We start from the raw sequence: 14345 nt of genomic DNA on the forward strand, positions 1-14345 counted from the left end.
GAAAAGTGAGTAGAGTCGACACCCACAGTGGAAAAGGGGTTTTAAATACTCTGCTGTGCGGAGACCAAAATGTTTGCACAATGACAGAAATCTAATGAGAATGGTCGTTCATGTTTTCCTCAGAAAAAACCCAAACCAGGTTGACACCAGGACGGTCCGTGTGCTAGTGGAAGTGGCAGAGCTGCACAGGAAGCACCTTGGAGGTCAACTCCTGTTCAGCCCCGATGGTCTGTTCCACATCATTCTGGGGGATGGCATGATCACTCTGGATGATATGGAGGAAATGGATGGACTCAGGTGAGATCAAAGGTCAAAAACATCATTACATAGACGTTTGTATACTGTTGTGTGCCCAAAAATCAAGTCCTGTTGTAGCTCCTACCATCGTGAAGGTGTGTTTTGTTTGTGTTTTTCAATGCAGTGATTTCACAGGGTCCATCCTAAGGGTAGATGTGGACACAGACTGTTGTACGTCTCCCTATTCTATACCACGGGACAATCCTTACTTCAACAGCACAAACCAGCCTCCTGAAATCTTTGCCCATGGATTACATGACCCAGGCAGGTAAGTGAAACACTTGATGGGACACTTCACAGTGTAACTTGGCAGAGTATTTATTTCCTTGACAAAGAGTTTCACTCTGCAAAAAGTGGCTACTCTAACTGATTAAAACGTTTTCCCTCTTTTGTGTCACAACATGTTCATTATTGTCACACCTAATGTTAAACTGTATGCAGTTTTATTACAGCTGTTTTCGAAAAAGAGTTTCATAAATGTTGTATTGCCAACTTGTAATTGGTTGATGTCTCAACTAATTACTTCTATTATATTGTTCTGTATCCTGCAGGTGTGCAGTGGATCGACTTCAGACAGACAATGGGAGTCTCCTAATCCTCTGTACTGATGTCAGTGGCAAAAACACATCAGCAGGAAGAATATTGGAAATTACTAAGGGGAAGGATTATGGTGAGTAATGATTTCCATGAGATTTTCCAAAAAACTTTCATAATATTTACTTTTTACATGTTTGGAATGAGTTCACTATTTTGCAATGATAATATAGCTCACAATAGCAGTAACCGAGTGCAACCTTTGCCCTAGTTTTGGTTGATGGCTTTTATATCTTAAAAAATAAATGAAAATACATTAGCCTCTTGGAGAGCCTTTCACATTTATTCCTCTGAAAATGATATCTGTTTTTATGAATGTCTTTCATTTTGTAAAAACACAATGTTGTGGGAACAAATTCAGAAACACACCAGGTTGAGAGAAGGAAGTTAGATGTCAAAATGATTTGATCCATGAAGACACCCCCGTTGTGGAGTGTAGAAAGGGAATATGAGATTGTGTCCACAAGAAAGATTTAAAACTGTCAACAACAACTTTCTAAATCTTGGCTTAGTGCTGTTGAGAACACAGCTAAGAGAGGTGTAGTTCTCACAATGAGAAACTAATCAATAACAGCAGTGCCTTTACAAAGCTCAGCCTACTTCCCATCATAAAAAGCATATTACTGCTATTTGTACCGAATTATGTCAAGCAGGTTATCTTTGCCACAACTCACTGATGTTTCAGCCACCTAAATTAATCCTTCAACCACGATCTCTCCTTCCAATTCAAAATGTCACTTCTTGCCAAAGAGCTGGCCTGATGCCCGATTCAGCCAGTTACCCAAACTCCAAAGTGATTACAGTTGGCAAACGAGCACCGCACATCTTGGATCATAAAATTTTAAGGGCAGCAAACCTCCATTCATATTTCCTCTTGCCAAGACAACTGTAATCCAGAAAACATGCCACATCGCCTCAAAATCACACTTTTGAAAAAAAGATAAATCCATTCTACCCCGGTTTTGATAAAGACATTAAAAACAAAGCTGGCTGCCAAGGAAGACGATATTGTTGTGCCATTTAAATCGAGATTCACTCTTTCATCTGTTGTCTTGTACATGAGACACAGATTATGCCTTAAGAATCATTGACAAAATTAAGCAAACATAGTTTATGTTTTTGATTAAAAAAAAAACAACTGTAGTATGCACCTAAATAAATGAGTTAAATTACTTTTCACTGGTCAAGCATGCAGACAATATGTTATAGTGTTCCAGATGGATGACAGGCAGTGGGTCTATTAGCAGAGCCTAAATAAGACCTCCTTGTCCCTCTGTAGAAAGTGAGCCCTCTGTCTATGACCTGCAGTCCAGTGGAGGAGCACCACCTGTGGGGGGCTTCATCTACAGGGGCTGCCAGTCTAGAAGACTTTATGGAAGTTATGTGTTTGGAGATAAAAATGGGTAAGTACGAACAACTGATTAGGGACTCTAACAGGAAAATGAAGTTGCTATATGTTGAGAAATCTTAATTGAGTCTCTGCATACATAATATCGGTAAGCTGTTTTTTTTAAGACATCGTAGCAGCTACATCCTCTTGGCATTATGTACAGTTGGTCTCAGCATAACTCTCCCTTCTCTTCTCATACTGCAAAATCTGTCCCTTGCACCGGCACGTGCCAAAGTAAACACACGTTCCATCCACGTGGGGGAAAACAAGTTTTATGTTACTGTCACCACTACAGCATGGCCCATTGAGTGTAAATGGAGATTAGACATCCTGCCCCGTTCTGTTCAGTTGGCACGGCGTTTAAAACAATGTGTGGTCAGTTAATTCTGTGCCTCGTTACAATTTGGGGGCTTACTGTTGTCGCTAAGTGAAGGCTCCGGCATGATGTTTGTTTTGAAACTAAAAGCTGGGGTCTTAAATAACACCATGTGGGACTTAGGGTGGAAAAGGAAGATGGTACAATGAACCATGTTCTGAGAAGGAAAAGTTGTCCATGTTTCCAACTGTAACTCGGCCAGTACGGCTCAAGCTCATACGGTATTTCTCGCTCGTACGGCTCTTTATGAATGTAAGAAATGTGAATGCCTTGCGCGGATTATTCCATACAGTATCATCCAGAGGTCGACACTGACATACTCTGTGTTTTTGGTTTGCTTCAGTAACCTGCGGATCCTGCAGAAGTCCACATTTTCAACATCAGCAAGTGAAGAACAGTGGCAGGAAAAAGCTCTGTGCCTGGGCTCAGCTGGCTCCTGTGGCTCTATGCTTGTTGGACACATCTTGGGTTTCGGAGAGGATGAACTGGGTTAGTAGAACAATTCATAACAAACCTACACAGTTTTATCTTTTCTCAAGATGTTCTCTCCTCCTTTGCTTTGTCACATCTCCTCATATCCACATGAGTGACAGCTAAGAGTTAGCATATTTACTGAAACTATTCTGGGGTTTTACAACATGATCCCTTGAAAGCGTGTTTACTTCTAATGACAGATTCCTAAACTGTGGAAAAACTCATTTTGTTGTATATTTGTCGTTGGTACATATATTTACATTATGGTATGGAATTTTCCAGTCTGGAGTTTATCAAGGTATTTGTAATGTTTTACTGTAACAGAGAGTGGAGCGTAAACACGCCTCTGACGATCTGGGACAATTACACACCTCGCCAACAGGAAGTGCCACTCAAAGCTCCACTGAAACCAACACCCCTCTCACTCTACCTCTTTCACACATTCTCAAGAGCTTATTAAATAGTGCGTACTTCCTTCTGGGTTAATTGTCACTTCCATAGGATAGCAATAATCCTCCAAAGACCCCCTTATTGTATTGGGCCACCTACATGGCGATGTTTTGCATTGCTAGTGAGATGTGTTACTGTTTATCTGGGGGGCTGCGACATTAAAATAGGATACGTAGGGTGAGCTGAGGTGAATGGACTAATAGGATACAAGACATTTTTACCAGCTGGACCCCCACCAGACACTTGCAGAATTATGAACTGTCAACTGTGGTGTTTCTGATTAAAACGAACACATGATGTGAATCACTCACACAGCCATCAGAAATGTTTGATCCCAGTTATTGCCAGGTCGGTCTTGGAGTTATTATTTGACGAGGTATTTAAAGATTCCTGCATTTGATCATGATTTGCAAGCGGTGCAAGAATTGTGGAGGGGGGACGGGCGCATGTCCCAAAGAAGGGGCCCCGCAGACACATGTTTACAATTTGTCCCCTTATGGAATTTTCTTGCAGGCTTGTTCCTCATTAAATTATCCGCCTGGTTCCCAGTCATAAGTATCCAATTGTCCCATTAAACTCTTTCTTAAAGTCCTTTGGCAAGTGCGACATTGCAGAAGCCTTCGCTACACTCATTCTGTCCCCTCCTTTCATCCTCTTGTGTCTGCTTGTCTTGTTTTGTCTTGTTTTGGGATTCAATGGATTGCATGGATGGCAGAAAAAGTTTAATTATTGGGACATACAAATATGGTTCACATTAAGTGTTTTTTTTTGCAAATAATGCTGATGGCCAATTTCCATGCGACTGTTCCTGTTTTGCAGGTGAAGTCTACATACTGGCAAGCAGTAAAAGCATGGCACAGTCACACAGCGGGAAACTCTACAAGCTGGTAGACCCCAAAAGGTACGACCAAGAAGTACTTTGTAGATTGTGGTGGTCTGTAGTCGAGTAAGTAAGTGATCCCTCAGTGCTTCCCAGTACAGCTCGACAAAGTAGTCCACCCACCCCTATTTTTTATGCTGTCTATGTATTGCGGTGAGACTCTGATGATCCTACATATATCATACAAGAACTGGCACTCTGGCCTGCAAATGACTGTCATCACACCACAGATCCACGGTAAATCACACTAAACAGCAGTGACGTTTTTTTTTTCTAGCTAATTTTCCTTCTCAAGTCTTCACTCCTTGCACACATCACTGCGACCATGACGTTTCTGCCCTTCAGTAAGTCGTCACGTGACCACCTAGCTCGGCCAAAACAAACGCCGCGCGGTAACCAGAGAACAAGCAAAGCATTTCACAATGTTAGTGTAAAGAATTGCTAATAGCAATACTGATTATCTGGCCGTGTTCACCTTATTGCCGTCTGGTTATTTGTACAACTTTTGGCAGCAGGGTTTATTCTGGTGACTGTACGGAAAGCAGCAAGGCACCTGTTGTCAACAGAGACTCACATGTAGAAGCACACGCACGAGTTAATACATATAATTTAGTGCACAGCTTATTCGTCATTATGTGGATGAAGTTCAGCGACGTTCCAGCACACACACATCTACTTTACTTCGAGTTGTGAAATCGAGTCTTTTTTCTGTGCAGTCTAATGCTTAATTAGTTGAATGTGGAGGGAACCTGCACTTTAGTGCAACTTCATATTTAAAATGCCTGTCGTAATCCTTACCAAATGCATCACAGGATTAGAACTCATTCTCATCATGATGGATCTGTAAGTGGAAAGCGAAGTGCATTTGTCACTTTGGATGAGAAAACATGCAGACACGGCGGGATGTGTATGAAGCGGTCCGACATCTTAACATAAGCGGACTTTCTAATTCCAAAGTCCAAAACTATCTGTGGTTTTGACTATCTGTCTCACATCGGCACTTTTGCTAGAGGATGAGAGAGTGAGATCTTGTAGGGTGAGGCTGGTGTGTGTGTGTGTGTGTGTGTGTGTGTGTGTGTGTGTGTGTGTGTGTGTGTGTGTGTGTGTGTGTGTGTGTGTGTGTGTGTGTGTGTGTGTGTGTGTGTGTGTGGAGGAGGGGGAGGGGATGGGAGGGGGAGGCGTGGCGTCATGTCCACTTTAAATGTACTGATTATACAAAAGTTGGGTCGGATTTGATTGAGGGAGGCAGATCAAATGACAGAGGCAGACTCAGAAAGAGAATTTGCATGCCTCAGAATCACAATAGAAACATATCCGCAGCTGATTATTCCTGGGTGACGACAGTGCCACCCAGGCATTAGCGCAATTAATTACACCACAGATGTTTCAAAGGGGCCCTGGTGGCTCGCTCCGTATTTATGTTTTCTGGCATGGCTGCTGGACGCATTTCTCCCAGAGAACAATTCTTTCCACCATCAACTGGACTTGTTTAGTCTGTGTGGACCCTGTGGTGTTGGGAGTCCTGACTGCTAATACACTCTGGCTTCGCTATTAGTATCTTGTTACGGGGGGAGGACGGAGAGGGGTGACGGGGGGGGGGGGGGGGGGGGGGGGGGGGAGCAAATGGGGTAGCTAACATGTCTGACCTCAGCACGTTATCAAGTCTGGTGGTCCTCCCTTCTTTTCTCCTCCAAACTGCAGGGACATCTGGACCCTGCAGCCCTTTCAGACAGAGGTTTGTTTTAGAGTATGGCGGTTTTTGTGGTGCAGCGCAGCATCTAGCGCTGTGTTTTGATCAAACTGTGTGTTTGGGAACATAGAGGGGGGGGGGAAGAGAGGAACTGTTAGGGAGAGCGGTAAAGGCTTACAAGGAAACATCAGCCATAAAATCCTTCAGCAGTGTTTGTGTAAACATGTCCTGGCCAGATGACTTCATTTCTAGGTATTTGTTTGTCAGTTGGAGTACCCCTCCAATAATAAATAGGCCACCATGCATTTTGAAACGCGCTCAATGTGTGTGGTGTGCGAGTGAGGGTGTAGAGGAAGGAAAAAAAAAAAAAAAAAGAACGCAAGAAGGGGCTTGTTTGGGGGTACGGCAGAGCGATCGAAATATTCCCTACGATATAGTCTCTACGTGGTGACTGTGAGATGCAGTTGAAAGCTCTGATCATTAGTAAGCGGCCTTTAAACTCCCTTCGCCATATTGTTATTTTCCGCCTTTGACCAAAGTCGACATGCATAGTTTTACACGAGATATAACAAAGGCATTAAGACAAGTAGAGGAGAAACACGAGACGCATACAGATATCATCAACGCTGAGATGTGTCTGTTTGAGATTTCGCATTATTACCTCCTTTTTTTTTTTTCCCTTCCTTAAACGTGCAATAACTGAGCAAAGCAATAGCCCTCAAACGGAGTGAAAGTGCAGTTTAATTGTGGCTTACTCGCTTCACTTTCCAGTCCCACGGAGTTTGCATTTAATGACATAATTATTTATACAGTGAGCGCATTTTATTTATGCCAGGAACAGAGCCGTTTGTTTTTTTTTGGGTTTTTTTTATAAAAGAAACATACTAACGCACATCATGACGTAGCACAACACAGGGATTCATTTTAGCGCGTCGGTGCGTGTACAACGCTCGTATGTCTTGGGAATCATACAGTGAGGTTACATGTTTACCATATCATAATTTAAAAGGGCCGTGTTGCCCTCCAGCCCCGCGGTTGGTCCCTGGCAATGGCTTAATTAACATATAGAGCCAGACCTGCTGCTGCTCTCTGGTGTAAAATGCAATTTGCCTGTTTGTTGCTGCCCCACCACCACCACCACCACCACCCTCCACCCCCCACCCCCGACGCAGAGGAGAAAGGAAAAGCAGCATTATGAAGGGACTTTTCACACGTTTAGGTTTTGTCAGCTGCGGCCCGGACTGATTGAATTACAGCGAGCAGAGACCTTAAAAAGACAGCGAACATCAAAATAGGGTCCCGGGACCTCCTTTATGAACTGCATTCGCCGTGGAAGTCACAAATCACCGGATGCGCCGAGGAAGGAGACCCGCGGCCGCTCGTTTGTGGATGTATTTATCTGTACGTGTGCTTCTCCGTGTCTCGTGTGTGTGGATGTAAACCGTGTGGGTGGTGGTGGTGGTGGTGGGTACACGCGCACGTGCACATCTGTGAGCCCGTGTGAGTGAGTGGTACGCAAGGTCCCAGCATGCCGCAGGAGAAAAAAAAAAAAAAAAAAAAAAAAAAAGCCTTTTCTTTCTTTTTTTTTTTTTTCCCCTATCCCTCCTAAATCTTCCTACATCTCTTGCTGTGGTCCTCCCCTTGACAAAGCTGCTTGCCAGTCCCACTGAATGGCCCCGGCTCCTACAATACACAGTAAATTTCTCGCACAATTAAAACAAGGAATGAAGCTACAAAAGGAGCCCCCCAAACAATGGAGTCGGATGACAAAACAGCAAAAGAGACCACACTGGGCCGTTTGATTAAGCCATTGTCGGGCTGCACAATGTACACCACTCCACGGCCCTTTTCTCACATATACCTCGTGTCAATCAAGCGGGCCCCGCCAGCTAACAAGCTAAACAACGCATACGGGCTGACAAACATAATAATCAAACACGATCGGGGACAACTTTGAGGCCGAGCGTCCGGCCTCCTCCGAACGGACGTCGGTGTCGAGATGTCTCCGTGTTTAGCCGGTGCGAGGACGGAAGGGCTTCGTAGTTCGGAATGACCCGTCTCGGCCCGCGTCCGTCCTCCTCGTCCTCCGTCCCCCGTGCGGCCGCCCCTCACGTGTGCGCTTTAGCTCACTTTCTGCTGTCTTTTTTTTTTTTGCATTTTTAATTAGGACGCGGTCTGTTTTACGCCGCCATCGGACGTCAGCCGTCCTCGCCGTCCCGTCTCCCTGTCCACGTATCCCAACTCGTGTGCGAGCGGTGTCGCCGTCTCCCGCTCCCTCGCTCTCACACACACACACACACACGCACACACACGCACACACACACGCACACACACACACACACACACACACACACACACACACACACACACACACACACACCACCCCTCCCGAAGTTGATAAATTCCCACAGTGGCTGTTGACCCAGCTGCCTTTGTCAAGTGGCGCTACCAGCAGGTGCTGTTTTCACAGCCACCCTGGCAGTAGTACAGACTGTTTAGTAGCGCTGCTGACCCCTGCCTGCTATTAACAGTGTTAGCTACAGACCCCCTCCCCCCCCCCCCCCCCCCCCCCCCCCAATTCTCCAGGGACTCTTACTCTTTCTCTCTCTCCATCTCTTTCTGCTTTCTTCCCTCCTTTGCTCTTTTTTAACTACATGCAGCCTGCAACAACAAAAGCCAGCAGAGATGGAGTCTGGAGTTGGGTGCTGATGGGAGCATGGGAATCACCCCCACCCCCACCCCCTCCACACACACACACACACACACACACACTCCCCTCCACCACCACCACCCCCCCCCACACACACACACCCTCCATCCTCCAAATTTAAAGCAACTTTAACTCGCGCAGCCTCAGTATTGTCACGACCATCAGTCAGCGCGTCTGTCACAACATTCACAGCCCATTTTTCAAACGAGGAAGTCAACACTCGCAGTCAAATAAATACAAATTAGTATCACACAAAAAAACATAGTCACAGTTATTTATCCGCCAACTGACAGATTTTTATTGAAAGCTGAAAAGAGCCTTTCCACACAGTCAAACCTGCACAGTTAGAAAAACAAATACAATATCAACCGAAGGACTGCGGGTCAGAACAGGTGATCACCTGAGAGGGAATTCACCGTCAAACCAACCACTCGGACGGGTGTAATACAACATGTAAATTGGAAACACTGTTGGTCTCGGCTTTAACGCACGACACGCCGGTTGTAAACTCCCATCGGGTTTTGGCTTCTGCTGCTGTGCGACCATTTGCTCTCCAGCTGATTGATGAGGCCTGTTCTCCCATGGACATCACGTCCACTCACACACACTGACCTCACTGCTTATGCCTCTCAGCTCTCATACCAGCGCCGGTCCACCGGAGTCCTGTTACCCTGCCTGTGTGTGTGTGTGTGTGTGTGCGTGTGCGTGTGTGTGCGTGTGCGTGTGCGTGCGTGTGCGTGTGCGTGTGCGTGCGTGTGTGTGCGGGCCAGTGGTCAACAGGCACTCACAGACGCTTCACATTTGAACTTGATTACACCCTTGCTGTATTATTTCCAGACTTGTGGAGGAGCGTGATATGAAATAATTGCCCATTCGCTGATGTGCGTGTGTGGATGTTTGTCTTAATATGGAATGATCACAACATGTCTCTTTGGCGTTCAAACTTTGACGCATATGGTGTGGAGATGTTTGTGTCCGCGTGCAATTTTGTTTTTCCAGATCATGTTTATATCTGCGGGATCCCCCGTGTTAACCCGATGTGTTGTTTCGTTCTCCCGGTAGGTAGTAAAAAAAAATAAAAAAATCCACAGCTACATTAACGACTCACCGGGAAAAAGAAAATGCACACGGCCCACGTAGGGACGGACGCAAACACGTCCCGAGCGAAGGTTCGAAGTCCGCGTCTTCACGCGCACCCGCTTCGAAAGCGCCGCCGCGGTTACGTCGCATCGACGAAAGCCGACGGACGAGAAAAGCAATCCGAGATAAATCAGCACGACCCCCGTTCGCGTCGGCAATTATTCCCAGCACGGTCATTATTATTTAACGCGAGCTGAACGTTTAACCTAACTTACAATAATTAGTCCATATTTTGCGCCCGGTCACAACTGCGGCGACGACACGCCACGCGCGCGGCTGCAGGCGCCGGACCTGGAAATGACCGGTGTCTCGCGTGACGCGTCAAATATTTAGAGGACCGACCGCCGCGTCGCGTTCCGCGTGTCTGTTTGTTCCCGATATTAGGTCGCCAGCGTTTACAAGCGCGGCCAGCGTTTAACATCGCGTGAATCAAACGGCATCCTAAAAGCAACACTTTCCCTCTTTTGTTTTTGAAACGACCGCCGCAGGCCCCACGCCCCGAAGGAGTGCCAGCGTCAGGTGGAGCCACCGGAGCTGCTGATGACGGCTTGCTCCAGGCACTGTAAGAACGGACACTGCACTCCCACCGGCAAGTGCTGCTGCAGCCCCGGCTGGGAGGGACCCTTCTGCCGAGCGGGTGAGTGCTCGTCCGCTGCCTCCGTGAGGCGGCATCGTCCGGGCCGACAGCCCCGCGTGTCGTTTCGCTCCAGATGTCGCGTTTTGGAGGTTCAGTAACGCGCGATAAGCCCGCCGCCGTTTTCTTTATAAATCCTTTAAAAGAGCCGTTTGACGTTTTGTGACTTCAGTTCCGAGTGACGGGGAGCGCCGGCTTGCATTTCTTACATCGTTTCTTACGTCGTGCATCGTGTTGTTGTTTTTTTTTTGTCTCGTCCCCCTCCCCCACCCCCTCGCGACCGCAGCCAAATGCGAACCAGCCTGCCGCAACGGAGGGGTGTGCGTGGAGCCCGACAAGTGCCTGTGCAAGAGCGGCTACTCCGGCGCCCAGTGCGAGAAGAGCGAGCGGGGGATGCCCAACGACCAGGAGAAAGACGGCATCCTGGACCACATCATCGACATGACCTCGTACCTCCTGGACCTGACCAGCTACATCGTATAGGGGCGCGCAGAAGGTGGGGTGGGGGTGGGGGGGGGGGGGGGGGTCTGCTCCCCGCCGTCATCCTCAAGTTGACACAAATCTACCTATCGCCACCAGCAGACTCTAAACAAGGTGTCCTTAATATGGCCTCGTAATCTCCCTCTCACACACACACACACACACACACACACACACACACACACACACACACACACACACACACAGGATCTCCATCAGACTGCTTTTGATCCACATCACCATACCGAACTCTTCTCTTTTCACCTATAAGCTACTTGCTCCCGAGCACCAGGCCTGGCATCCAAGCCGTGTTCACATATCAAAAGACACCTGCAGACAGCAGCGAGTGATTGAAAAACATGGCCAAGATACGGAAGTTCCACGGAGACGTTTGCTCTCTCGTTCCGAGAACGCCCCGCACGCCGCCGGCTCCGCAGGAACAGGAACAGGAACAGGGGACTCCACGGGAACAAGCCGTTTTAACCCAAGACTACGGATCTTTTCAGGGGCTATCAGTTGCCTTACTTAAGACACACACACACACACACACACACACACACACCCCAAAAAAACAAAATGGCATTTGAGACATTTCAGTGGAGGCAGTTGATTGTTCAGGAGTTCATTAAGGATTCCAAAAAAAAAAAATTGTAAGGAGTGGCGTCAATCAAGGTCCAACGTGTGCTCACGGTCCATTCAAAAAAATAAAATAAACGTCTCCACACACACACACACACAGACTTTGAAGGAACACGAGCGGCGGGGTCCGCACAGAGCCCACGGCGCCCCGTGCCGCACTACTCTAAAGGCACCGGTACAGAGACGGACCGCGTCGTCTCACTTCAAGTACGACGCCGTGTTTAAGTCTGTGGGCACATCGTCGTAAAAAAGCTACAACGGTATACAGTACGTATACACTCGCTCGCTATCGGTGTTCAACAAAAAAAGGAACAAAAACAACAAAAAAAAAAAAACAACAAAAAAAAAGAAGATGTGCAACAGAGGACTGTTAGACACACTAAAGTAGGAAAGACCGAGTGAGAACATTGTACTTTGTCAAAGCCAGTTTCATGCAATCCGAACGGAGTTGTTGTTTTTTTTTTGGGGCTCCCATGCACTGTATTCATGTTGTGTTTCATTCACTTTATTCCTCAAAATGAAATGTAAACATTTCTTAAAAAGCGCAATGAGAGTAGCGTCACACTCAACACACATCCACGCCACGCTATCACGCGTATGGTTTTAAAACGTTCATCGCGTCACACACTGAAACCGAAAGCCGAACTCAAAAAAAGAAAAAAGGAAAAAAAAAACAACGACAAAAGGGAAGAGATAGTGCGGTGATGTATATTTCCAATAGAGCTTACCTAAGTACTACTTAGCATTGCAACAAAAAACAAAAAAAACAAACAAACAAACAAAAAAAAAACAAAAAAAATCTATAGCATTACTATTGTTATCATAGAGGAGGGTTTATTTTTTTAAGCGTAATAATATATGGGAGAATATGGTGTTTATAGAAAGCAGTTTTACACTAAGCTTCTCTGTTCATGTCATTTCATGTTGTACTTATACATATGCAGCTTTTATGAAACACACGTTTTTGTTTTTGTTTTTGTTTCCCCCCCCCCCCCAGTGCAGAAGTAATGTACGTCTGCGTCGAGCGATTCGGATCAGTTGTCGGGGAGTGGACGTATGGTTATATGACCATATCGTCAGAAATGCGCGTCTCCGTCGCGAGGTGATCAAAGATCCCGTCGGAAGAGTCACCGCGGGAAGCGGCTCGCGGCCAAGAGAGAGGCGCCGGGCCTCGTCTGGAGAGGGCAGATTCCAGACGAACCTGAAGAAAAATAAAAAGTCAAGATCCAAAACTTCGATCGAGCGTCCGAGTCCCACACGTAGTCAGAAAACTGTTAAAAACAAAAAAAACAACAACAACAAAAAAACGCAGACCTATTTTCTGGAGCCCACGCCGGCGTGCGATAAAGTTCACACGGACAAGACGGCGCGCGCCGACATCCTTTTATAAACCAACGGCTCGTATTGAGCAAGTCCTCGCTCGCCATTTTAAATTCCACAGAACGGGTCGGGACCGCCCCGCCGGTCGTCGCGTCTAATTGAAGTCCGAGTGTCCGTCAAATAACGTACCCGTTGGGTCATCTCCCGTTTTTGCTTGTGTTTGCGAAATAAATCGACTCTGCCTGGTCTTAATAAATCAAAAATGGAATTCATGCTGTAAAATGGAAAATTATAATTTTTTTTTTTTTTTTTTTTTAGCACTTAATGTGAAAGTTGCATTGTAGCTGCTGAGACGGCGTGGTGTGAATAGAATAACCATTTTCATTATTTAAGTAGTTACACAAATAAAATAATTATTTAAGTTCTCTATGTTGTTTTTACCATTGTACTGTATGTGACCATTTTTTTGTATTCCTGTATTGTAAATAAAGCTAGGGATAACTTTGTTTCTCTTCAGAAATATCAATATGTCTATTAAAATTTATAGCATGTCTGAAATACTTGGTCTCCTTTTGTTTCGGGGGTGCGGCGTCTTCGGGACGAGGCGACGTGAGACGCCGCGTTACTTATGTCTGGCGGCCGTCGAAGCAGCGCCGGCAAAAAAATATAACTTCCCTCGTCAGTTATTATTCAAAAGTATATTCATATTGCGTACGTTACGTTTTGTGTTCAGGCTTAAAAATAATCCTTATTTTTCACACTTTATTTATTTATTCTGACGTCGACGAATCGATTTCGCGTCTCCTTTCCTGCCCGTCGCTCCGCTCTCGGTAAATGTTATTATTACACGATGGTAAAGAAAGATAACTTTAGGAAATTATTGAGAACTCGCAGACCCGTAAAATAAATCCTTAGCGGAGAGTTTAGTTGGGACATAATCTGTCATGATGGGACGGTAATTAAATGTATAAGAAGTGTGTCCTTGGCTTAATTGCTGGAAATTTCTGGGAAGCCAGCTGCAACATTTCCACTGCTGGTTTTTCCTGAGTGAGGTGAAAAAAAAAAAAAAAAAAAGTAACGAAAAGGATGTTGAGAAAACATTTTGAGTTAAAGTACAGCCAATGTGGCCGCGGACCAGAGTTTCCCTTTTATTTCTTCTGTCGATGGAAAAGCTGCCTGCCGGGTTGACAGTGAGGAGCGAGCCCGGTGATGGCCGCCGTGTCGTCATGCGGCGTCATTGCCATCGATCAAACTGCGGGCCGAAAAAATTC

The 14345-nt window shown here is 46.0% G+C and overlaps 1 protein-coding gene across 2 annotated transcripts in view; it reads left to right on the forward strand.

Moving 5' to 3' along the window:
- hhip (hedgehog interacting protein) overlaps positions 1 to 11137 on the forward strand; it is a 36426-nt gene extending 25289 nt beyond the window's left edge. For both annotated transcript variants that reach the window (XM_069166962.1, XM_069166963.1), the window contains exons 6-13: positions 124 to 297; positions 422 to 565; positions 849 to 967; positions 2171 to 2294; positions 3001 to 3146; positions 4401 to 4482; positions 10490 to 10638; positions 10922 to 11137. In XM_069166962.1, coding sequence (XP_069023063.1) covers positions 124 to 297; positions 422 to 565; positions 849 to 967; positions 2171 to 2294; positions 3001 to 3146; positions 4401 to 4482; positions 10490 to 10638; positions 10922 to 11118 — 1135 coding nt within the window. In that variant the 3' untranslated portion in view covers positions 11119 to 11137. The remainder of the gene's footprint in view (positions 1 to 123; positions 298 to 421; positions 566 to 848; positions 968 to 2170; positions 2295 to 3000; positions 3147 to 4400; positions 4483 to 10489; positions 10639 to 10921) is intronic.
- The last annotated feature ends 3208 nt before the right edge of the window (positions 11138 to 14345 follow it).

The sequence above is a fragment of the Embiotoca jacksoni genome, unplaced genomic scaffold (genome assembly GCF_022577435.1).
Source record: "Embiotoca jacksoni isolate LCO1_2020_lvr unplaced genomic scaffold, fEmbJac1.0.p SCAF_4, whole genome shotgun sequence".
Lineage (NCBI taxonomy): Eukaryota > Metazoa > Chordata > Actinopteri > Embiotocidae > Embiotoca > Embiotoca jacksoni.